This window comes from Pagrus major, chromosome 8, assembly GCF_040436345.1.
Source record: "Pagrus major chromosome 8, Pma_NU_1.0".
NCBI classification, from domain to species: domain Eukaryota; kingdom Metazoa; phylum Chordata; class Actinopteri; order Spariformes; family Sparidae; genus Pagrus; species Pagrus major.
Genome location: NC_133222.1, coordinates 14,523,806 through 14,549,355, shown reverse-complemented (window position 1 = coordinate 14,549,355; position 25,550 = coordinate 14,523,806). Strand labels below are relative to the sequence as shown.

Here is a 25,550-nt window from a genome sequence, read left to right as displayed (position 1 = left end):
ACTGAGCACCGCGCGCACAGTGAGGCACACGTGACGCGCCACACAGCTGAGGAAACTACTCGCCGGGGAGTATATCGCACCTTTTCACTGAGCTCTGGTGAGCTGTGAGCGGTGACATGTCTCTGTCAAACACCTGCAGTGTGTCGGTAAACCCCCGCAACATGAAGCCCTGATTTAGATATCCGCAATTAATAATTAATCCATCAGACCTGGCAGAAGTAGGGGAGACCTCAGATTTCCCAGATTTTGACCCTAGTCTACCCTTAATTGTCCTCTACAGATAGCAATGTAATGCAGCCTGGGGGAAGCTGAAACAGACCACACCACAAAATATGGATCTGAAGAAATGTTTTATGCAAACTTCCTGTCTTAAAAGAGAGTAAAAAAAAAATAGGCTACCTGAACACAAACATATTAAAGGAGCAATTATTAAATTGTGGCAAGAATTAACTAACATTATCAACAGAGTGTGAAGAAACAACAGCGTAGACGTTCGGTCTAAGACGTCTACTGTACGTACTGTGTTGCAGAGATGTCCGCTGATGCTACCAAACTGTGTGATTACATCGTCACACGATGCACTGCAGCCCATTAAGAGTCTTTCCCATAAGCTTACATTGTGAAAGAAGCGTCTGCAAAATGGTCGATGCATTTTTTTTTAGCATCACAACCCCTGCAAAATGACTCGTTTCACTGTCATAATTTGAGCCATTCGGTCCAATAACATTTTGAAAGTCTAGAAGAGCCGCATGATTTAATTATTTTATCCCCATTGAAGTTAGCCGGGCGCTAAACACGAAGTTAGCCTGCTCGGTTGGCGGAAGTCTAGTGCGAACTCACTATGGAGTCTAAGATCCTGGTATTTTCATAGCTGGGAAGTCGAGCTTTTTTGGCTTCAAAACGCCACTGAGAAGCTTTCATAGGAATGAACGGGGCTCCGCCTCCAAGGCTGTGTCCAGTAATAAAATGTCCTTGGCACAAAATGTCAAGAGATGAAATATCCTACTTCTGTTTTCCTTACTAAACAGAAAAGTACAACCGCACACTGTCTGAATTCATTCAAACTCACCATGAACTAAATATAACTCTCTCGGTTTGTCTTTCCACAATCATCTCTGATTTGGTCGAAATAAATCCTCAATTCACTGAGTAGGATGTCTCAATCCCCTCTGCATGTATCCCCTGTTGTCAAACTGACCTCTGTCGGTCTTGGAGGCTGTGTTCAGTCCTGGTCCTATGTCCAGCCGTGTTCACTCTCATGCTGCCAAATACAGTTGAGCTGAGCCACATCGCCCGTGGTGACTCCGCCTGTGATCCGAGGTCCTGATCCAGACAAACTATAGTGTCACTGGCTCCACAGCTAACTGAGCCTGGCCTTATTCTACTCGTAACCAATTCCCTCTTAGGTCTAACTTGCTAGCCTGTTCCTGATCATAACTGAGTCCCTAATACAATTCTGCTGCCTCAGTCAACTGTGCATTGAAGACTTTCTGACTGCTCTGATAGCCAACATGGCTAGCTGTCCTAATCCTTGTTCTCTGAGGTTTTGTGATTTGGTAGTGAAAGTTTATTTTGGTGGTAATTTGAATGCTTTTTAATGTGTTACAGCCATCCCCACCCCTGTCAGCCATTGTTAAAGTAGCTGTAGCAGCATGATGGTTTGAAATTGGCACAGATGAAATGCCTCACGTTACCAAAAAATTACTTCTGGATCCTTATTCACACTTTTATTACATTTCACAAGCAAGGGGAGGAAGTGGTCCCTTGAAATCACCCCTTCTTGTTGAAAGTGTTGCTATAACTACAACCATCCCATTGTTACAACCATCCCCAGTCTCCCCATACCGTAGACCTGCAATCCTCCCCATCATTTTGTCCATACATGTGTGGATAAATGATTCCCCTCCATCTAGGTAATAAATAAAGCTTTCAATGATGGCTCAAATAAGAATAAAATACTGCAAAGCAAAACCATATCAATTGCTCACACACACAATAAGGACACATGTAAACTGAAAAAGTATGATACCATCAGTTTGTCTTCACTGCCAGCTTTGTTACAGTTAAATGGACTGCATCTGGGCCTTTAAACTATTCACTCACTATGAAATTTAATTGATAAGTTTAATTAACTGTCTCGCATCATGAACCATGAGCAAATAAATTATTCCAAACACTGCAGATACTGTTTTGACTGAACCTATATAATAATATACTTGAGTCAGCTTCCTTAACATTAGTCATTAAGTCACCCAAAATAGTAGTCGTCAAAGTCGAAGATTGAATCATGATTCAAAAGTTTAGTTCACTATTCACTGAACTTGTCTTGACCCATGAAAGTAAAGAAGTCAGATAAATGAAATGATGCATTACAGATGGTGAATCTAACTTTAGATGGTTGCTGCTGTTAAAATTGATTTTTTTTATTTATTTAAATGTTCCTCTACTCAGCCTGAAGTGGCATTTTCACAAAAGAAAGACAGAAACACATTTAAAAAACAAGAGGGTATCAATGTGCCTTAAACGTGTCTCCCCCCCCTAATAAAAATGCATCATTAGATAAGGTCATACTTCCCCTGTGGAGCCTACTGACACACCAGGTGGTCAGACCTCATTTCTCAGGTTTCTGGTTGCTATGGGGATAACTGGTCCATACACAGCACACCCTCTTGTTATGAACATGTCCACACCTCTCTCAATGGCTACACGGGTCAGTTAACATAATCTATTCAGCACCTGAAGTGAGATGCAGGATTGGTGCTACAGTAAGGCGCTAAGATGGTCTATAGTGATTAATTGTATCGTGATTCAAATGCTTAGAGCTGCAGCCAGGTACAGACGGCACTTCTGTGCATTGTGCTTGATAATTAGTTAACAAAAAACATGATACAGGCATTTTTTAAACATATTTTTGAATATATTTCAATGAGAATCTACTGTAATAGCAGGTCAAATTTGAGCAAAGTCACAGAAGCAGGCCTACTGGATGTAATCTTCATAACAATTACACTTGGCAGATTTAAATTCTTATGTTGTGATTAGAAGTGGCTGTTTAAGTGCAAAAACTGTCTGGATGAAGCACAGCACCTCGAACTTTGAGGACAGCTTGTCACAATAAGAGATTTAAATATGAAGCAGATTCTAAATAAAAATCAAATGATGATAAATAAGCACAGGAGAGACACAGGGATACCACAGAAATTATATTCTTGTAATTCAATGTATTCACATTACAACATCCACATGGTTCAGTTTGTGACAACTTCTAATGATCTTCAAATATATTCACTGTATGATACATAATACCAATATAGGCACTTCCAGTAAGTCTGGCAATATTGAAGCTACAGTATAGTGTCTAAATTACAAAATGGTAAAAATAAATAATGTTTATCTAAAAGAGTTTTTGTAGTTTTAAAATTTCTTTACTGTACAGCATATATGTATATTGTACAAAATGGAGCATCAACCTGCAAGAAAATTAATTATTTTACGTTCACAAATACTGTGTATTTGGACATATTCTTCCTTGTGTAAGTAATAGTACATGTGGTAAGTGCAAGGTACTAGTGAGAAGAAAGCAATTATTAAATCATGTGTCAACTATATAAAAATACTCATCTCATTTTTTTCACCTTTACATAATTGTAAAGCTAAGTTTGGTTCGCATGATTACAATTATGTTACATGTGTGAATAAGTACGACAAATAAAACCAATTAAGATGTGAAAAATACACTTTCAAAATCAGCTCAAATGCAGGTGTTGAGTTAAGACTGATGTGACTGGGGGCAAAATGCATACGTAGTCCACTCTGACAGAAAATAAGATGACAGAGGAAAACTAACAGAGTGGACAGAAAAAAGCATATTCGCATGGCGGCCATTTTCTTCTAACATCACAGTCAGAGTGGGAAGCTCAAATCTGACCTTTTTTTATCATTTCACTGCTTTTTGATTCATCAGCAACTGAAAAGACAATGGATAGGGAAAATCTGGAGTGTCATCAGACCATATTTTCAAGGTAAAACAACTTATTTGATAACCCACTAGCTTCTGTCGGACGACAGCTAACGTTAGCATTCAACCACTTGCTAGCTAATGTTACTGTTTGATAGTGTTACAAAATATGATAGGAAAGATGTAAATTCATTATCAAATACCATCCCACATCTTGGACACATTTATTGAAGCCTAGAAGATAAACGCACTGGATGTAATCAAACGTGAATGTTAGCGGGGAAGTGGTTGAATGCTAAGGTTAGCTAATAGGCTATAAAATATATTGTTTTACTTTGAAACATGGCCCGACGTCCCTCCAGATTTTCGTTATCCATCATCTTTTTAGTTGCTAAACAATCGGGAAGTAGTGAAATAACAATTTGTACCTACAATTCGAGTCCCTACATTTACACACTGCTGAAACACAGCAGCATAACATTATCCCAGCATTCAAGCTTGACGTTAGAGGAAAATGGCCGCTGTGTGAATATGGTTTATTGGATCACCTTTAAAGATGAGAGCGGGTTGTGTGATGAATGCGTTACTACTGTTGCCGGTGAGGCTCTGCAGGCTAAGTTGATGGCAGATCAAAGAGGAAGCGCAAGGAGAAATATGCTATAGGAATAACAATTTCAGAGAAGAATTGAAGAACTACTTACTGCATCACTTTACCCTTTGCTATTTCACCGTCTCTACTTGTAAAGAAAAGCAGCATCTCTCTCTACTAGCTGTAAAAGCCAGCCAAATACAGGGCAGAGTCACATTAGAGAGGCCATTGGAAGAATTCAGAAAGACAAATAGACACAAACACACACTCTCTTGCTCTCTCTCTCACACTCTGTTTACTATTTATACATTCACAAAGCAGGAGCTTTGGAGAGTTTAAAGAGTAACTCGCATTGAAGTGTGCTTGCAGGTCTTGGGGTGTACTACAACATACAGTATGGGATAAAGTAGTATAAATCCTTTTGTGGCTGCATGTAATCTAATGAAAAGCCTTCAGGGATGTCAGTCAGTGGCTAAGTTGCATTGTGGGCAATGTAGGCACCTTTTTACACTCCCATAACACTGACACTTATTATGAATATTTTAAGAGGGAATGATCAAAATCAACAGCAGAACCAGAGATTTTGCCTTTTTTATTCGGTCAAACTTACTGATTACCCACAATGCAACTTAGCCACTAATTGACATTACTGGAGGCAATTCATCAGATTATAGGCAGCTTCGTTTGGACACACAAAAGAATTTTTTTTCAACTATGCAGTAGTACTCCCCAAGACCTGTGAAACACTTTAATGTGTAACATTGGTGGAGTTACCCTTTAAGTTGGAAGCTTGAAATAGAAACAAGACTACTAGAAAAAGTGTTTTTTTCCCCTAATTCTGCACCACTTTAGTTGCGATGTCTGTGTTGCAAATGTATCCATTGTGACTGTATAATGATGACTGCTCATTAGGGATGAATTGCAGGCGATGTACAGAAACACTGGGCATGTTGTAATCAACATACAATGAGTGAGGCAAATACGGTCATTAGTGGCCAAAAAAACAAAAGTTGTTCTGATTCAGCGGCTTCTAACAAGTTTCATCTGATATAAGGGTTCGGGGTAAACTATTCTTGGTCTAATGCCTTTCTGATCAGTCGGTCAACCAATTATCTTGAACTCTTGCGGCCTGAGCTGCGGTAGATCCAACTCCCCCCTCCACACGGGCAGCAGTAAACAGGCCATTATGGATGTAGTACGCAGTTCACCACAGCCAGGAACATTGTGTGTTAATGGAGTATGTTTCTGCTGTATCTGCAAGGATACAAGGACATGATGTTCTCTCTGCCGCTGTCTTATGATGCGGTTGCTTCATCATATCCTAACTACAGGGAGACGTGTGTGCTGTTCAGTTTAAAGAAATGGGATTATGGCAGAGAGAAGAAGTGGTAAATCATGAGATGAGATACCAGTGCAAAGGAGATTCAGATGTGCATGTAGGTCATGAGAACTGGGCAAGATTAGCAGTGGATAATTCATTACATATTGCCTCACTGCACTCGCTTGTGACCCGCCAACTCAGTGTAGAGCACTTAACTTATTCAAATCAAGATCTACTTATGGTCTCTCCAACACTTTTCTGTGTAAATGTTAATTATTCAAGCAAAGTGGGATATTCAGCAGGGACATTTTGCATCCTACTCAAACTACTGTGCATTTGGATATGTGTTTAATTTACCTCAAGGCTTTTTCTCAGTTGAAAGTTGGGCCTATCATGTGATGTCTTACGGTACACTGACCTTTACACTATTATCATGTTCTGTGCAGCAATGTTATTATGTTAAATTCCATTTACAAGTCACGCCATTAAAAAAAAAAAGCTACATTTTGGAAACAGTGCTTTTTATGTCCGTTGAAAACTCTTGGAAAGCAGTTTTTCTATGTTATGTGCGTCATTGATTCCAACAATTAGATGTCTGGGGCTCGAACTAGCATACTCAGGACCACTTTGTTCTATTTTATATGTTTCAAAGAGTAAGATTGATTTTGCTTGATGTGGATAGCCTGTGCTTTTTGCTTCAGAATAAATTTAATAAATTTTTTCTTCTTTAAGTACAGCTGCAGGATGCATGGCGATGAGTCAATGTATTTATTTGTGGCTATGTAAGATAAATAACAGAGATGGTGTTTACTGCCGTACCACCTGACTACAGAGCAGCTTCCTTCCTCAGGCCGTGAGGCCGCTCAGTTCATCCTGAGCCGTCAGCCATAAAAAAATCCTATTAATTTTATGACTTATACAACCTGAAACCTGAATCCGACCTAATGGCAGGTATTAAGTATAATAATAACAATAAAAACAGCCAATCTTTTCGCTGCTGGTGTTTGCATATGTAGGTCATATAGAGGCTCAGTATTAAACACAAACGTGTGTCTAAATAACACATAACTTCTGCCATCACTGTCATCATGGCCATTATTTATAAGGTAACTTCTACAAGAAAGAACGATATTTTCTACCGTCAACAAACAGCTACAGTAGTAAAGTAGTCTTGCACCTCGTTGTGAGAATATTTTTAGCAGAGGACAGGTGACCTGAAATACTGATGTTGAAAACTTGCCAGCACAGCTGTCACTTTAATCAACCTTAACTAGATTTCAATTTACATGTTTTTTTTTTATATAAAACAAAAAAGAAATTCCCAACTCACTTTGCCTGAATAATTTCTCTGTGTTATCACAGTAATTATTGGCTTCAACAGGTTGGAGTTGTAGACAAACTGATGCACTTTGAGTTCTGCTCTTAACTCTGAATCTCCCTGAGGTGCCAGGAGAAGAATTCAGACTGATTTATGTTATGATAGTCGATGCAGAGAAGTTGGATGTGTGTGATATAAACTTCAGTCTATTATGAACCTATTCTAAACTAGCTGGTTTTCCCTGTATATTTAAACGTACAGTCCTCACAGGTGATACAAGTGTTTACTTTGAACTTCAACAGTTAAAGTTTTCCTGAGGGTTTAAGGTCAGCATACAGTAATTGGCAGGATTTACACTATAAGGACCTGTTAGTATTGAGTGTAATACATCACACTGATTCCAAAAATGTCGTCAGATAGTCAAAAATTTAAAGAGAGGGCAAAAGAACAAAATGTAAGTCTACATTTTAAAAGAACTTTGAAGAATTATACATTTTATTTATCTGGCAGGGCTCCAGGGTGCAACTATTTTGGGTGCACATGCACATATTTACCTGTTACCTTGTCCCCCCCCTCATACCTCCCTGACACTTTGGTAGTGTTAGTGCATGTTCTCCTCCCTTTTTGGTCTTATATTCAGCACACAGGTATTTCCAACATCCCACTGTTGCATTGTAAGTGCAGGCCTCTGGACACTACAACATTTAGCACAGTGAACCCTTTACTGACCGCTATAATTATACTGGGACTGGAGACCAGAGATGGCACAAATATTCAGGTAATCTGCTGAATATATCTTTGTCCTCTGCAGAAGAATTTGTCTATTTAAGTGCACTAAATTAAAACACAGACACACACACTCACCCACACACATACAGAGAATGACAGGCCTCAAATCTCTTCCCTTAAACTAATATGGCTACACCTGATGGTATAAAGTACCGAATTTGGCAACAAATGTAAAACATAAAATTCATAGTGATTTGATTTTGTATGCTAAAGCCTATGGGTACTTTGGGCAGAAGTTGAAAGGAAGAAAGATACGCCAATGTTCCTCATTTGATTGACTCCCTTTATAATCCATATATTTATATATATAAAAAAACAATATTATGGCCCGTGTGAGACCTCAAAAACTCGTGCTAAAATTGAAACACAAGTACAAGTAACTGTGATGTCTATATATAATTGCATTCAGAAAATAATTATGTATAAATTGGCAGCAAATTTCTGCAGTCCCGTGTTACCACATTGGGTTGAGGTCTGTGCAACCAGTCTTCCTCTTCTCTTGACAGTAGCAAAAGAGTCTGTATCCCAAAGTACACAAATAATCCTGTATTGCAATATGGAAAGCTCCGTTAAATGTTTGGTGAAACCAGATATTCAAATAAAATGTGTAAAGCACAAATTTTCCCACCCTGTTTCTTTTTTTCTGTATAGGCACACATTTCCCAAACATCTACAGTGTTGTGTCTAAGTGATGTGCTGGCAAAAACAGGAGTCAGCTGATAGGAGAAAAAAAATCGTCTTCATGTCCTTGCCCTGACTGACTCCATATATCCCATGGGCTGTTTCACTGTGGGTCCCCCTCCGCTAGTTCCTCCGGAGGTTTAGAGTCTTCCTGCGGAGACACGGGCCACTCGGGTTCCTCCACTCCCTCCTCTGGATCCTCTCCTTCTACTAGCTCCTCTCTGCTGCCTGGTTCCTCTTCCTCCTCATGAGTAGCCAGGATTGGCTCAGCTACATTGTTTAAATGGACAGACTCTGCTCCTTGGCCCTGTTTCGGAGCCTCTTCTGTGATCACCTTCTTCCACATCTCGTGGTTCTCCATTAAGTGTTGGGTGATCTGGCAAAAGGCTTTCCTCCTCCTCTTGGGAGCTGCTTTCTCTGCGGGGGAAAGAGAAATAACTTAATTGAAAATAAAGGATGAAGAATGGGAGGAAAGTCACTTAAGTACACTGTGGACTAATAGTTTGAAGTTGTTAAAGCTTTTTTAGCTCATACAAGAGGTAATCGGTTGCCCAACATTTTTAAAGTAAAGTCAACTTTTAAACTGTACTGTGTAGGAATAAGATCAGAAACAGTCCAATGTGGAAGGATTCTGACAGGAAATTTAAGGTTAGGTATTTTAGGAGCCCTCAAGCGGTGTCCAGGTTTGTTGGAGGGTCTTCACTGTTAGGCTGGAGAGGCTGTGGAATGATTGGGGATCATACGCAGTGATTTTGGGATTGTCCAAAACTGCAGAAACATGGGGAGACTATTAAAGGCGAGATAACAGCAAATATAAATATATAATTTACCTTGGAATCCACATTATTGTTGACTGCAAAGAAAATGATAACTATTTCTTGTTTTGTTTTTTTGTGGAGATGGACACCTGCAATTCTGTATTGCGTGGAATAGAGGAATACTTTAGGAAAATTATCAATTATCTATTGCCCCTCCTTTTCTTGAAATCATTTTCTTTTGTTTTTGTTTACCTCTTAGGAACTTTGACCGGTAATTGAAAATGTTGGATGAGCTTTGTCGTTAAGGAACGGCCAAGACTGTGTGTGATTAATGTATTATCTTGATACTAAATACAATTAGTTCATAAAAAAAGTTGATTAAATTAATTTCATGCAATCCAAGCTTGAACTGGAAATTAATTTACGATTGCAGTCATTCATCATCAGCACTGCTTCTCGCCTCTGAATAGTAAATGATCTTTCTGTTAGAAAATGTAGTCAGACCTCGGTGCCACATTTTCACTGCTTATACAGCCTTTTAATAGATCTTTCTTTTAGTTACAATACTTAAATAATTGGATGCAAACTTTGCCTAATCACTAGTGTTGGTTACTAGTATTACTTGATTTTTATAGTACCAAATTTTGTCATGTATTATTGCCTAAACCTTTTTTTTGCATACAGATTACCATTACTTGTGCTAGATTAAGACATCTCAAGAGAACTGCTCATTTATTGAATTGTTATTGGAGATAAATATTCAACATACAGTATGTTTCTGCTGCTAGGGGTCTCTCAATCAAAACAAAAAACCCCCAAAAGAGATAGTTTAATGATGTTGGATAGTAGTGTGAGATCATGGGAGCAACCATCAAAGCAGATGGAAATCTATCTGACATGACTCAGACAGACATCAGTCATGTTTGCCTCACTCTCTGATTTATAGCTGCAGGCTACCAAATGAAACAATCTTTTGAATAAAATAACAGAAAATTTCTCTTGAACATTTTAGGATAATTGAAATACACAAATCAACAGAATATATAAAAAAAGATCTTCTTTTTTACATTTAATGTGGAAATGGTATACATTATATCTTCGGCAGGATGGATATGTTGTATAGATTATGTATGCACTCACAAAATGTACAAGCTGGTCAAGAGGCTTTTCAATGAATTGTCATTAGCATTTATAGTATGCTCTGATAAGCGGCTTTGAACTGCTTGATAATAAGCTACACAACTCCTGCAAAACTAAATTATTTGTCATCATTCTGAGGAGAAACTGAAGTTTAATGTTGTTATTTGAAAATTAGTTTGCAGTATATTCTATAATCATACCCATATAACGAGAATAAATGGCAATAACAATTTCATACTTTCTTGGCTACATGTTTCACTTCCAGACTTCAGGTTTACAGCATTGTTTTAGACCACAGTGCTTACGTGATGCTTCTGAGCTGGTGGACGTGTCTTCCTCTGCAGTATCCTCCTCATCCTCCTCTTCCTCATTCTCCGTGATCTCTGGCTCGTCTGCCTCCGGGTTGGGCTCCACCCATCGTCCAGGTATGAGACAGGCTGAGTCGTAGGAGTTGCACAGCGGTCCCACGATGTGTGTGATGAACGATTCCTGGAGTTTGGCCAACTGTGGTGCCGCTCGGTCCATGAAGGGGCTGATGGGAAGGCCCAGGCTGGACTCCTCGTCGCCCTGCATAAAGTATGAGCCACATTAGTGCAAAATCATCAATGGCTGTATGAATATCAAGACATGGCATGACTCACAGTCACAGTTAGCCACACACACTGTTGCAAAAGAACATTCAGGCCCGAGTGAATAAGAGGGATTGATGTTAAGCCTCTGTCAAGCCTTACATTGTTTGTTTCACAACAATGAATGGTTTTGAGTCATAATAGTTTAACAATGTGACGTTTGGTGCCTTCTGCATCAGAAAGGAGAAGCCGAAGAAAATTATTTGTGGCACCGTGAGCACTCAAAACATATAATGTGAAAGGTGGAACAAAAGAGGGAGGCTTAAACCTGGACACAGACCAGTAGTCCCAAAGTCATATCTATTTTGACTCCAGCCTGCTAATCAATGACTTCTTTACACCTGGGATGAGAAAACCACTAGGGTAAGCCCCCTTACTATAAATAAATGAAACTAAGAAGTACTGCCCACTGAAATTTAACAGCACCAACACAACATGGTAATATCTCGACTGGTGTAATATATATACACATAATCCTGCTCAGCAACATGTGAGTTTGCCACTCATGTATTTATTTATTATTGGAAACTTAATTCTCTATATACACCTATCAGCCACAACAAGAAAGGCCTAACAATATCCAGGGGATGTGCCGGAACAAGTCAGATCCATGGAAGTCCCACCTCGCAACCCACAGGACCCAAAGGATCAGCCATCAATGCCCTGGTGCCAGACAGCACCGGACACCTCCTGAAGTCCTGAATCAGGTCAGAGCCCCTGATCCACAATGGGGCCTCTATTGATGCTCCATGGGGGGTTTGGAATTGCCATCGGGGAGTGCAGTGCCCAAAGTTTGCCAGCAGAACATTGCAGTGTAATTAGTGGATCCTCGTTATTTATTTCCCCTGTTTGCCATTTTCATGTTGTGGCTGATCTGTGTATGTAAAATTGAATACTTGCCCGTCGACAAACATTGCTGCATGTTCAGCTGACCTACTGTGCACTGATTAAGATAGATAGGCTAGATATTAACTGGAATTAATTACATAATGAACATAATCTCTTTCCAGGAACCTTCCTAGAAGTGAAAATTACATTTCAGTTCTTTTCCAGGAAATTATGATAAAAAACACACAAAGGCCTAAAGAATATGAGGTGATAGTGGGAAGGCTGAGGGGCAGCAGCATGTCTATGACGTCCATATGGACGTGAATGAACAACAGCTAGAGTATAGCAAGGTTTCCTAGTTGCCTTGGTGACTGACCCTGAGTGACATCCCATACACTGTACAGCAGAATGCCTTTGTTCCTGCTCGCTGCTATCGTAAAGCACAGAGACTCATCATAAGATGGGATCTCAGAGGGATCTGCAACTTGATGGACTCTCTTGACAGGTGAGTTCAGAGGCATGAAAATGTTAGTATTCCCGTGAATGAATGCCGTTTGATGATATCGGTGACGATAAATGATAAATACAAGCTTATATTTGGGAGTAACACCTACAGTACTTTTTAAGTGTGAACACCTGTAAGCACAGAGATTAAACATGCTACAGATTCGAGTCACCCAGATCCTGGTTCACACATCATAATCAATTTGATAAAGCCTCTCGGCACGTTGAACAAATCTTATCCTCAAGGCTCTGTCAACATGATTTCTTGTGATCCATGACAACGTATGAACATGTTCTGTATAGAGGATGAGTTGTATTGTGTGTTGTGTTGCTTTTTACAAGGTCACTGGTCTCTCAAGGCTGCCTGTGTAATCAGAGGCTACTGCTCCACCTGAATGACAGTTGCCTGGGCACCCTGCTTGCGTCACCACATCTTGCAGCACTAAAACTATTGTCACTGAAGAGCATTTCTCCTTCCTCTGTACGTCCACTCGTAGACGTCAGAGTCGCTTGTAACAAGATGGTTGTGTCACCGAGCTGAAGCAGAAGGGTACATGAGGGTCTGAGCTCGTAACAGAGGCAATTAGCAGAGATTAGCAGCCATCCAGTGCCAAGGGGACATACTGTAACAAAGGTCACTGAGGGTGGCTTTAGGCTGAAGGCTTGACTACAGTATGTTTGTTACAGCAGCACTGTATACTCAGTGGTCCCTTTAACAGGCATACTTGTATCTGTTGCAATCCAGTACAAATTTTCTGCCATAAATTCTACTTTTATGATGCCTGTGATGTCTTTTTTTTAGGTCTAACTACAGCATCAAGGCCATATTTAATGATGATGGTGGTGTTGTACTGGACGGCACTATTTTCAGATTTTTCTAATATTTTGCCCCCCTTATGTATGTAAATACGTTGGACAAAAGACCAGAAACACCTCTCAACATAATGTAGTCGAGTACCACTTTTAACTATGACCGAAGCAATAAACACATAATCAAATTTATAAATACACCGACACTGTCGACATAAATTGGACAGTATAAAGCTCGTAAAGGTAGAATTTATGGAAGAGTTGCTGCAGCTGCTGTGTGGCAGGCATGTGAATCAAGAGCCCATTTTTGCAGCAAAACCTACACTGCATCTGCTGCTCGCTTGGCTTACATGTGAATACAATGTATGTTTAGAATTTAAAAGTAGAATGCATAATTGAACAGATAAATATGACAGCGCCTCACACAATAACAGCAAAGAGGAGCACTGCCATTACAATCTAAACGCATCAGAGAAGTTGAATGAAAAATGCATTAAAGGGACCAAAATCAGTCAAGCTAGAAGTCTGGAGCCTATGTGGAGGAAAAAAAATATAGAGGGGCAGACTGTATTTCAGTTTCTGTAGTGGTTTCTATGAGTTCTGAAACACACAGCATGCTACCAGGAGTCATTCAGTTCTGCTCCTCAATTTCATTTTTAGAGAAAACATTGTGCGAAATTCAAGCAGTTGAAATATGTTTTCGATGGGGGTTATGGTCAGAATAGGAATGTTAACTCCCAAATGTATGATTTAGTTTTGCAGAAATACTGTATTAGATTGTTGTGTGTAATACCGGGCAGGTGGTTGTGTTGTTGTGTCCCCCCCTGCGTGCAAACATGACACTACACTGACAATTAGTTTAGCAAAAACAAACGATGTCTAAGCTCCCATCAGCGGCGGTTCACACACCTGTTCATAGAACTCGTTGACGATGCCTTCTGTCCACTGCAGATGCAGGTCCTTGCACTTCAGAGGCCCGTTGATGTCGGCCAGTTTAATGCACATCTGGCACACCAGCAACCTGTCGTTCTCGTTAGACCAATCGATACCTGTAGACGGATCATCACCCACCTAAAGGAAAACAACAAAACAGGCATGTTGTCATTTAACATATTCAAACGTGTTGGCAGACACAGCTTGTAATATGGAGATGTTATGTAAATGTGGTGCCATTGTTCTGCTGTTCAAAGATTGTGTATTCATATCAATGTCAAGAGGGTTTATTAATCAGGGAGGAGACATACAGCAACCCTGGAATACACTGTGAATGACAAAATACCTTTTAAATGCAGCTTCAACCTGTATTATGAGGTACATAAGCCGACTTTTTCCTTTGATGATTTGCTTTAAAAATGTCGAGGTTACCTCTCAATCAAACCTTTTAGATTTTTGATTATCATCTTACGTCTACAGCAGCACTCATAAACACAAAGCCTGCGTCAATCTCAACACTGTTTGAATTTTGGATTCAGTATTTCTAGTTATGCTTAATGAGATTCAAATCTGAAGGAGGACCATGGACTTATCATTCTAACCTAATAACTCAGGAAGCGGAGGAGATCAAGTGCTGAACTTGATGGGTACTTCACAGAAAGCTAATTTGCTTCCAGGAAGAGCAGAGTCCAGGGTGCACGGCAGTGGAAGACACCGCCAACGAGCCCATTGCTAGCTGACAGGCTGTGGCCCTCGAGTACCACCACTGTACTAATACTCACAATGAAATCCTAAGCCAACATTCTGTCTGCGCTTAAATGAGTTCTTGAAAAGCTGCAGGGTGCTTTGTGTTACATACATACTGCAAGTGCTGCAGTGTTCTGCACAAACAGACCTGTTCCTCAAAAACCACTAGACATTTCCCTTTTTCAACATTATACAAGCTCAGGTGTGAACATAGGACTCATAAAACTGAATAATAATGCTACTATTTTAAGTTTACCAGATGATTCATTATTCAGCCTTCCAAAGATACCGAAGACAACTAAGTTAAAGAAGTATTCAAATATAAACTTTTCACTTTTTATCTGTGGATAGGTTTCACAATGCAGTGTTGGTACTGTCAAACTAACATTTTCAAGGGTTTAAAAAAACACCATATCTTAAGATCTAACAGTCATATCTTTTCAATACTTAAAGGTCCAGTGTGTAGGATTTGATATGGTTGCCAACTGAGAGTGTTTGGTTTGTCCTTTCTGGGCTACTGTAGAAACATGGCAGAGCAACACGGTGCTCCTTCTGTAGTTATAGGATTCTTGGTTTCAGGTGATCATACACTTATCTTCCATTTCTGCCCATATATCTCTCTAAATCCTACCCACTGTACCTGTGATGTCAAAAAGTTTTAGATATACCTTGGCATTGAACTCGGCCAGGAAGTCAAAGTGCTTCTTCAGATCAGTGGCCAGTATGGCCTCAATAACCAGGAAACGGAAGCGTTTGAACTCCACATGGTCCAGGTTGGCGAGGAAGTTGTAATCTGGATGCGACATGAAGAGGTTCCAGGCTGAGGCAGCGTGGTGGTTTTCCAGAACGGATCGATCGTTGTAGAGCACTGCCTGTAAACACACAGACACTTTACATTTACATAATCAGGTACAAAAATGCCCGTAGTATATGAATACAGCAATCTTGCGCATACAGTGCTAGATAGAGATTAAAAAAAAAAAGTGAGGCTGGATAATGTAGACCAATAGTAGCTGTTCAATTAGAAAATTCAACTGGGCCAGATTTTAAAATTAGACATTTTCAGCAGCCTATTTAAAACCTTTCTCTAGCTTTTGGTAAAGACAAACACAAATGAACTTAGTAAAAAATAGCAAGGTTTTTTATTCCATTTTTAAGAAAATGATGCTTTTATAAAGTGATGGGGACATGTTCCCAGTGTGTGAGACAAACCAGAAAATGTATTACTCAGCCAATGTAGTTTTTAAAAAGACAACAAAATAATGTAAGTCTTCAAATAGTAATTTTTCTCTTTAAGTCTGATGTATATGCCAATTAAGGTCGTTTCTGGGTTGGATGTGTGCCGCCAGCAGACAATTAAATAGGCCGGATGTCGAGGAGGACGTTACGACAAAACTAAAGAAATGGGAAAACCACTTCAAGCTTCCAAAGTATTGTCAAGGAATCTGAAGCCACTGTACTACATTGCTACTCTCTGATAGATAAGTGAGTTGTATCAGTATCATGAAAGCCTGTTTACCTAAATTTAGGAGATATATCTAGACAGGAAATACCGTATACATTGAGACAGATCTTTAATACTTTACACACAATGAGGTGTTATTGTAACTGGTGATCTAATTCCAATAAAATCTCCAATCAAAGGATCGTATGTTGACTACCAAGAAAAACAGGAACACTGATGTGTGACAGTAAATCAACCAAATGAACTCCTACTTACTTTGATCCTAATCAGATACTGTTCTCTACTTTAGGCTGAGTAGCACGAGTACCTGTGGGGCGCTGGTGGCCACGAGGAAAGCGTTGGTCCGCCCGGGATGGTCATAGTCGTGCATTGCGGCAGCCACATAAAGGGCCATGAGCTCCAGAGCAGGTATGAGGCCTGACAGGCAGCCGTAACCATCTTCTGACACAGTGTAGGTCTTTGAAACCAGGAAGCCCATGTGACTGTGTGTTATTCCACTGTCGGAGTCTAGCCGCAGGGGAACAGACAAAGTGAGGAGGGTGAAGAGCAGGGTGGCAGACTTTAGACAAACACATACTGTACTTTCATGTGCACACACGCAGAAATACACACTCAAATCCACTTATATGTGGATCAAAGGGATGGCCCTAGTAAGGCATACAAATGAGGTTATGGAAATGGGGTGAGAGGGAACTCTAATCTGCCTGCGATTTCATGCTGTTCCAGACTTCAAATAGTGTTTGGTACGTAAACGCAAGCGCCAAAAGCCTGAGAGAGATAAGACAAACTGTGAGTAGGATAAGAACACACACTCCTGCAGGTTTGATGCTCTGACATTAATGAGATGGCTCACAGTTACACTGGAGGCAGGTGGAAAAATCAAAATAAAAAAAGTGTGGATGTGCATATAGACAGTCTTTATGGTGGTAAACGGCTTAACACAAGTTGAAAAACTGAACAAAAAGCTATCGAAAGGTCATGTGTTCTTCTGTGGCAACTTCACAAACACACCAGCGACCCCCAACAGGTGGTGCAAATGTCTGCATGTAAGCACTAAAGGACACACCTGAGTCACTGGCAGAGCCGTGGTCAGTGATGAGGCTGGGCAGACCAGGCACAGCCTGCGTGGTGAGGTACCAGACAGCATGAAGCACATCTGTGGCGTGGACCCTGTTGTGATCTGGGTCAAGACAGAAAAGTGTGTGTAATCTTCTCCACCAGGGAGCGCTGTTGGGCTGCTTATGTTTCTCATAACAACATAAAGGCTGCATATAGTCATATATGAGGAACACTGGACAAACGGTATAACATTTCCCTCTAGTGGCTGGTTTAACTGTTACAGCTGCTAACACGGTTAAAAAGGCTAAATCAGAAACATGAGATGGAGAGAAATGCTCGAGCTTACATGGTATGTCTCTGTAACCATTCTCAAGGGCGTGGAAGTAGTTCATGAATTCTTTGACGGGGATCTTGAAGGTTGCGAACAGGCCGGTGTCTTCAAAGAGCCTGTAGGAGACCTGAAACACAAAAATCAAATTGTCAGTCTTATTTTGGTAGTGTTCAGTTTTTGGTATTGTAGATATTGCTTTTTTTTATAAAGTTTTTGTCACTTGTTTTGCCAATGTAAACAGCTGTTTCCCATGCCAATACACACTGACTGACCACTGATCTCCCTCAGATGTGCTCACCTGACTGAGGATCCGTCCGCATTTCCCATTGGTCTTCTCCATCATACGGAAGATGGGGAAGTTCCAATTGTTTAGCTGACTCATCAAAGGCTCTAAGTCCTCCATTAATAACGGCTCTGGAGCCAAAATTGGTTTGTCCTGTAACACATGATGAAAAGTGGTCAACAGATATGAAATATGTGTTGATGTTGTGTTCATTGATAGAGTCACACTGGAGTCATTCTGCCATGCCTTACCTCAGGAGGTATTAGTGGGTGGAGGATGACATTCTGGGCGGGGTTTTTTCCTTCCTCCGTGTCCTCCTCTGTATGTGCTACATCACTGCTGTCACTGTGGTTGGCTTCGTGGGTGCTGTCATAGTCTGATGACACAACCACTTGGTCCTCTGCTATTAAAAGAAAAAAAAACAAAGAGATGTCAAACTGTGGCCTAAAAATCCACCGTTAAATCTCCTTAAGCTGATGCAAATCATCAAGTTTATTTGAGGGGGAATTTACTTCTCTGGCACATCCGCTCCCCTTAATCCTGTTTCGTTATAGTCGGTTATTTTCTGCAATTCTCAGAATGAAAGTGCTCCAAGATGGTGAGTGCTCTCGCTCGTTAACACTGCTGCATCTTTGTGATTGCTGCCACGCCCCTCACTCAAAACATGTCTTAAAGTGTGTGTGGTGGCAACAGCAACGCTTTGTACAGTACTCTGAGTTTGTATCATCAGAAAAGCTGGTATCTCTGCATTTTAAATGCTGGATTTCTGACTTGTTGTTGTTGAATACAGGTCATACATACAAAATTAAAGATATTGTGTTAAAATATTTCTTTGGTAAAAGCGAGTGTGAGGATGGGTATAAGCTAGAGGTTTGTGTTTTCCTTGGATGAGTGTGTAATCTTTTTTGCAGGAGACGTCATACAGATAACATTATATTGTTATTGGTGGTTTCCCTGTTGATTATTCATTGTTTATTTTCCTTCCACTCCCTTTTACTATCTGCCTGTTGTTTGTCTGTGTTTTTCATGGCCTTTGATGATTTTTTTGTTTGTTTGAAAAGAAGCACAGCAATAACAGATTCTGTGATTTTGTTATGCTGGAAAAGATGCAAGTAAAAGTAAAATTATACATTTACATATATGTGTATATTGTATACTATGGGTCGACTGATTATTTACCCGGTCAATGATCGGATCTGACATTCAGCATTCTTCTGATTATCAGAATCAGTGTTTTTGCAACACCACTGTCCAAAATATAAATCCCAGATCTGTAACCATTAGTCAGACGTAATGTAGGTGCTAACTACAAACAAAACTCATTACGTCATAAAAATGTTCTGTGTTGAAAACTTGTATATTGAAGTAAACATGTATGTAACGCTGTGATCCTACCCTCTCACTGAAGTTACAAGTGATAGAGACACCATTCACCTTGTCACAAGACACTGTAGCATCAAAATGAGTTTGACGGTGATATTTTAAGGTAAAAACCATGGGCCATAAATGATTATTATCTTAAAACAATTTCAATTTCACATATAACAACGTCTAGGTTAATCCAAGACAGTGGTGGTAATGATGTAAGAAAGAAAGACTGAGGGCATACCTGACCGTGGTATCCTGTCTCCCTTGTCTATTGAGCCCTCCCCGTGGCTCAGTTTGATGTATGGCCTCCCACAGCTGTAGACAAGAGGGTTTTAACAGGTTAGAGATAAAGTGCATAAAAGGGATGTGTTTTATTTGACTCCACAGCGTACGACACTCCCTGTTGTAATGCTGTGATATTTGCAGCTTCGACTGCTGCATCTATATGTCGGAATCAATCGATTTCATTAATGTTAATGAATCAATTCTAGAGACTAGTGAAAATACAACAATGTCGATTTGATCCACAGCTCAGACATTTACATCCAAATGTGTACTGAAACATCTGCTAATCAACTGCAACAATCTGTTTTGTAGCTTTTGTAGGCTGAGATGAAATCTTAATTACTATTGTGAGAAAATTTGGTGTTAATCATTATGTTGAGGAATCTGTGTAATTGGTTTTGTTTGACAGAGCAGATTGTTAAACACTGGGAGTCAGAATGGTATACGTGTGTTTGTTTGAAGCTATGCCAAAGGATTGGGAGTAATGCCATTCACTACATCTGTCTTTGATGTCGAACCAGTCGGCAGAAGTTGTCAAGAAAAAAAAACGTAATGGGATTCCTACTGTGCTGTCCCCACATGAAACAGACGTTGTACAGACGCTTGAAGAAAAATACTCATTAATGAACTTAATGGATGCACACATTAACACAATGCAAAGAGAACAAACAATACAAATGCGAAACAGGCGCTGTTAGGGTATATAGACTCTTTAGAAACTGAGCCCACCCTCTCTGAGCTGTAGGACAAATTGGTGATGGGAGCAGCTTAATGCGCACCACAGTCTGAGTGACAGATTCAAATATTCACATTTATTGACTGGTTTATAAATCAAATAAATGTTATCTCATTCGTAAAGAGCCTTGAGCCGGCCTGCTGGTCGGTTAGCTGTGTGACACCACGGGGGAGCCTCCTGAGCTGCTCTCAACAGCTTTTCCATGTTTCTCCACTGAGGCCTCTGTCAGGCTGTAGGTGGTTCCAATTAAAATACCTCTCCCTAAATGTTGTAAAACCTGCCTTCTCAGGGCAGGAAATGCCTGCCGCTAGAGCATGGTGTCACAGGGAGCACAAAGGCTTGTAGTGTGTCTATCTCCTTCTGATAAATTGTTTCTTGAACACGTTCGAGCTGTACCCGCCCTGCCTAATGGTCCTGAGGCCCCAACAAAGGCAGTTCTGTTGTGTTTGCGTGGCCGGGTTGGACCACTGTGTGTAATGCCTAGCAGGTGTGGAATATAAAATAGTTTGATAGTTTGGCGGGCGAACAGTTAGTACATTATTGTCAGGGGGGTCTGGGCAGGCAGCAGCGCTTGGCTTAAAAGGTTTACTTTTAATGAAAGTTGAAGAACTGGCAGACACTCTTCCTATTCTGCTAATGCAGCAGAATAGCCTCGGCTACTGACATTGAGCCTTCAGCGCAGAATGTAAATAAGGAGGTCGTCCATTTTCACCCGAGGAATCTGTCAGTCACGGATCAAGTGACGCTGCTTTTATCACAAAAAACCTCTTAAGTGTACTTACAGCAGTTAGCACTGTAGTTACAGTAATTTAACTGTCCCAGTGAGATATATCTACTGTAAGAATACAAAGTACACATTCCAGCCTGTTTTTGTTTCAGCCCTGTCTCCTCAAAATAACATTTATACACTAATAATTTTTCTCTAATACCTTTGGGAAGAATGTAACTGCTGGCTGCAAACTATGTTAGTTCAGCCAAGAAAACATCCGGCATCTCGTGGTAAGGTTAGATTTAGGCAAACACTTCGGTTAAGGTCAGGAAGGGATCATGGTTTTGGTTAAATACTGAAAAAATAAACGTTCTGTCTCATGCTGCAAGTCAGTTTTTTATATTATTATTCAACCAAAACCAAAATTTGTGGTTCAACCAAAAATGAAAATTCAGTTAATACATACGCACCCCCAATGCCGACAGAAAGTCGGGTGAAGTTTTGTAGTCCACAAAACATTTCTGGAGCTTCTCTGAAACAACTAAAGTAGATGGGGACTTGTTTTGAAGGCAAAACCAAAATAAATAAATACAAAATGGCTCCACTCTGTATTCCAAGGCTCTGGAAGCTTCAAGGTCACAAATTGACATGAAAAGATATTATTCACAGCCTTTTTTAAGCCAGAATCTTCACTCTAGCTGCTAAGCTAAAAGTGTTACTTCAAAGGAGGGTGTAAATAATATTTTAAAATGCAAGTGCCCATCTACTTCAGTGGTGAAGCTCCAGAAATGTTTTTTGTACTACGAAACTTCACCCGACTTTCCATCAGCATGCGGTTGAGAAGAAAATGTTTTTGTGGTGAACTTATCCTTTAAACACAACCTTCAAAACAAGTGGCAAACACAACGTTCAAACAGCATTTTGCAGATACGTTTAGGGCTGCAACTAACGATTAATTCATTATCAATTCATCTACTAAATATTTTGTAGATTGTTTCAGAAATTGTTTGGTCTATAAAGTGTCAATAAATTCTGCTAAAATGCAATTTCACAGGTCTAAAATAACTTTGTAAAACTGTTTGTATTGTGCAACCAACAGAACCAAGAATCGATATTCACTTTCTGTCAAAAACAGAATTGTTAGTTGATTAATTGGTTATCAAAATATTTGTGTGACGAATTTTCTCTTGAACAACTAATTGATTCTGTATAATGGGTCTGACTTTGCAGATACTACAACAGACAAGTGGTCTGCTTCAGCGTATCATTATTATCGACTGCACAATGTAATGGATATAGAAAGAGAGCATCTTCATTTACATTGGTTTCCTATTAACCTCGCTACCATTACACAATTTTGTCTGCCACCAAAATGCACTGTTGTAAAATTAGTTGTAAGAACTTACTTTATCAATATAATTTGTTAGAAACTGTTTGTTTCCGTGTGCTTTCTTACAGGACAGGATCACACAAAGGTCAAAGGTCGAAATAGGTTTGTAAAAGGTCAACTGGGAGTTTTTCTCTGTAGTAGAAAATCACTTCTGTTCTCACACACTCACACAAACGCACCTTGGCATTCTCCAGACTAAACCTCAGTCCAGTTAATTATCCTGCAATAGGAAATACTGTATAAATTGCAACATTGTCTGCTTTCTCTGAGAACAGCCCCGCTGCCTCTCCCCCTCCCATGCTGCTTATCTAAATGTTTCGAGCCGTGCAATAAGCTCTGACTGGCCTCTGCCCGCTCCCCTCTCTGCTGCAGTTTACTCCCAGATTTTATACTCAACCACTTACAGCAGGTTGACAGATTACCTTTGGTTCAGAGCCCAAACGGACAGTGTCCAAGCCACGATAAACACTGCAGCCATTATTTCTGCTTCCAGTAATCTACCTACTCTGGAGCCAGATGACGTGAAGAAGATAACAGCACAGTGGCCGGGGCGAAGGGAAATGGAAGGTATTCAATTGGCCTCTTTTTATACCCGGCCTGTCCGATAAAAAGCGTTATTGTAGCTTTGAAGTTGGTGTTATTCCTTCTTAACGCTGTACGTCACTGAAAGCTGACATGATGGAAAAAGGCGGGAGGAAAAAAAGAAGCCTAATGTCCTAATTAAGATTGTACAGATTTGATGATGGAGCAGAGAGAAGGCAATTGAAGCCATGTGTTCATTTTCTCCCAGCTTCCCCTCCATGTGCTCTCTCTCTCTCTCCTTCCCCCTTCCCCAACTATTTCACTTCTCTGAGAGGACTCATTACCTATCAGGAGTGATTACTGATGTTTTATGTGATTCGTAAATTAATTAATATGTTACTGAAGTCTTGGCCAATTCTCAAAAGTGATAACACTGATAGATACAGGTTACGGAACATAAATTACAAAAACACTCTACTCCCCAAAAACTTGACAGATAATGTGTTGGCAAGTTGCCAATTGCTAAGAGACCATCACAGGTTCAATCCCAACAGCATTAACCCATTCAGATCCTTTGTCCATTTGAATAGACTATATTCACACGGCGGCCATTTTCATCACGTTGGGAAGCTCAAATGTCGTACTGCTTTGTTACAGGTTGCAAGTCAATTGAACGTAGGGAATCTGACAGATTGTTATCGTTTCACCACTTCCTGCTTAACAAGCAACTGAAAATGCAACATGCAAATGTACGTATTTAATTGGATGTCTAAAAGCCAATCGCAGTGTTCCACGTCATCTCAAGGGGACTGCAGTGGAGCCACACCCCGTGTTTAAGCAATCTTTGTCGACCATTAGGCATTGAGGAAGCCTAGGCCTAAGGCACATTTTAATCTATTTTTCGTATTGTTAAAGTACATCATTTGTGTTAAAACTGTGTTTAAAAGTGAAAAAATTCACAATATTTTATGTGTGTTTAGATCATAATTGGTTTCTGAACCGGTATCTGAAGTTGTTGTCAGTAGATTAGTAGCGTGACGCTGATGCCTTACCAGCTCTCTTTTTCATTTGAGGCATCTGGTTAAGAACCAGATGTCGAAAACCAAATTTAAATAAAGTGTTACTCAGAGGAGAGCCCTCTCAGCTGCAATAAACTAAACCCAGGGACTCTCTGTTCTCTCCAATTGTGTCTGTACAACCCCTGCCAGAAAAAACAGCTGTGACAGTGTGGCGAAGCATGTGTGTGTGTGTGTATGTGTGTTAATTGTGGGGCTCTGGTGACTGGGGAGAGGCCCAGGTGTTTGTTTATACTCACACCACCATAAGTGGCCGTAGCTGGGGCCTGCTGCTGGGCCGGGGCTGAGCTGTAAGACCAGGCGACAGGGCTTTGTGTACAGAAACTGCTCAGTGTGCTTACATTCACAGAACTCGTTCAAGTATCACACTGTCATCGTGCAAACAGACCCAAACAAGCCACTGACGGACGCGGCCCACACACTTCTTCAGAGGGCTCAAGACACAAAACAAAACAACAGACTTTTTTTTTTACACTGCTGCTAACTGTGCAGTAAACACTATCAATTAGAGCTCAAGGTTGGATATACAGGAGTCATGAGTTGCAGACTTTTGCATGCAGTTTTCTGGTATATTACGTTGATTTTACAACATGAATTAACTGTAATACAGACTCTATCATATTTTTAAAAAGGGGTGTAAAAACTATTTTTCGTTTAAGGCAATGGAAAGAAGGGAGATGGGTGAAAGTATGTAGTATCTGAGCACTATTTGTCTAACAGGTAATACCTACAGTTCCTTATTTAAATCTGCATGTCACAAGGTTTATTATCATGATTTGGGGAAGGCCAGGACACCTATGGAGATAACTGATTTATCCTGTCATGCTTCAGTCTTAACACCTTCTGTGTGTAATATGTTATTTACACTTTTGTTTTGTTTTTTTAAACATACAGTATGTAATTTCTGCCACTAGGGTTCTCTCAGTCAAAACAAAACAAAAGACATAAGGATCATGAAAGCTGTTATCTTTATTGTTAAGCAACTACTATTGCTGATGACGAAAATCTATCTATGTGATGTGGTAATGTTTTACATTTTTATTCATGTTAAGTTTAGTCAAAACACTGACTTCCTTCCTCACTCTCTTTTTCTCTTTCTTCTCAGATTTCTCTGGGTTTGAACATTGTTGGAAACATTTGGATGATAATGTAAGTACACAACTCAGCAAAATGTATAACAATATGCTCATCGTTTGTAGACATTTTAATGCAGAAATGTTCAATATTACATCTTTAATTCTGGATTTCATTTTTGTCTCGGCATGTTTAGGTCTCACATTAGATTGAATTTGTGCTATTTGTATTTGCTTGTGTAAATACA

General features: G+C 40.0%; 1 protein-coding gene across 1 annotated transcript in view; it reads right to left on the bottom strand.

The window, feature by feature from the left end:
- Window positions 1–8,236: 8,236 nt before the first annotated feature.
- The window catches only part of LOC141001278 (cGMP-inhibited 3',5'-cyclic phosphodiesterase 3A-like), a 75,642-nt gene continuing 58,328 nt past the window's right edge, over window positions 8,237–25,550 (bottom strand). Inside the window, exons 5-14 of the mRNA XM_073472299.1 lie at window positions 19,753–19,826; window positions 18,395–18,546; window positions 18,159–18,296; window positions 17,876–17,987; window positions 17,537–17,650; window positions 16,778–16,977; window positions 15,674–15,877; window positions 14,235–14,396; window positions 10,860–11,121; window positions 8,237–9,073 (exon numbers count right to left, since the gene is read on the bottom strand). Of these exons, the coding sequence (XP_073328400.1) occupies window positions 8,760–9,073; window positions 10,860–11,121; window positions 14,235–14,396; window positions 15,674–15,877; window positions 16,778–16,977; window positions 17,537–17,650; window positions 17,876–17,987; window positions 18,159–18,296; window positions 18,395–18,546; window positions 19,753–19,826 (1,732 nt within the window). The 3' untranslated portion in view covers window positions 8,237–8,759. The remainder of the gene's footprint in view (window positions 9,074–10,859; window positions 11,122–14,234; window positions 14,397–15,673; window positions 15,878–16,777; window positions 16,978–17,536; window positions 17,651–17,875; window positions 17,988–18,158; window positions 18,297–18,394; window positions 18,547–19,752; window positions 19,827–25,550) is intronic.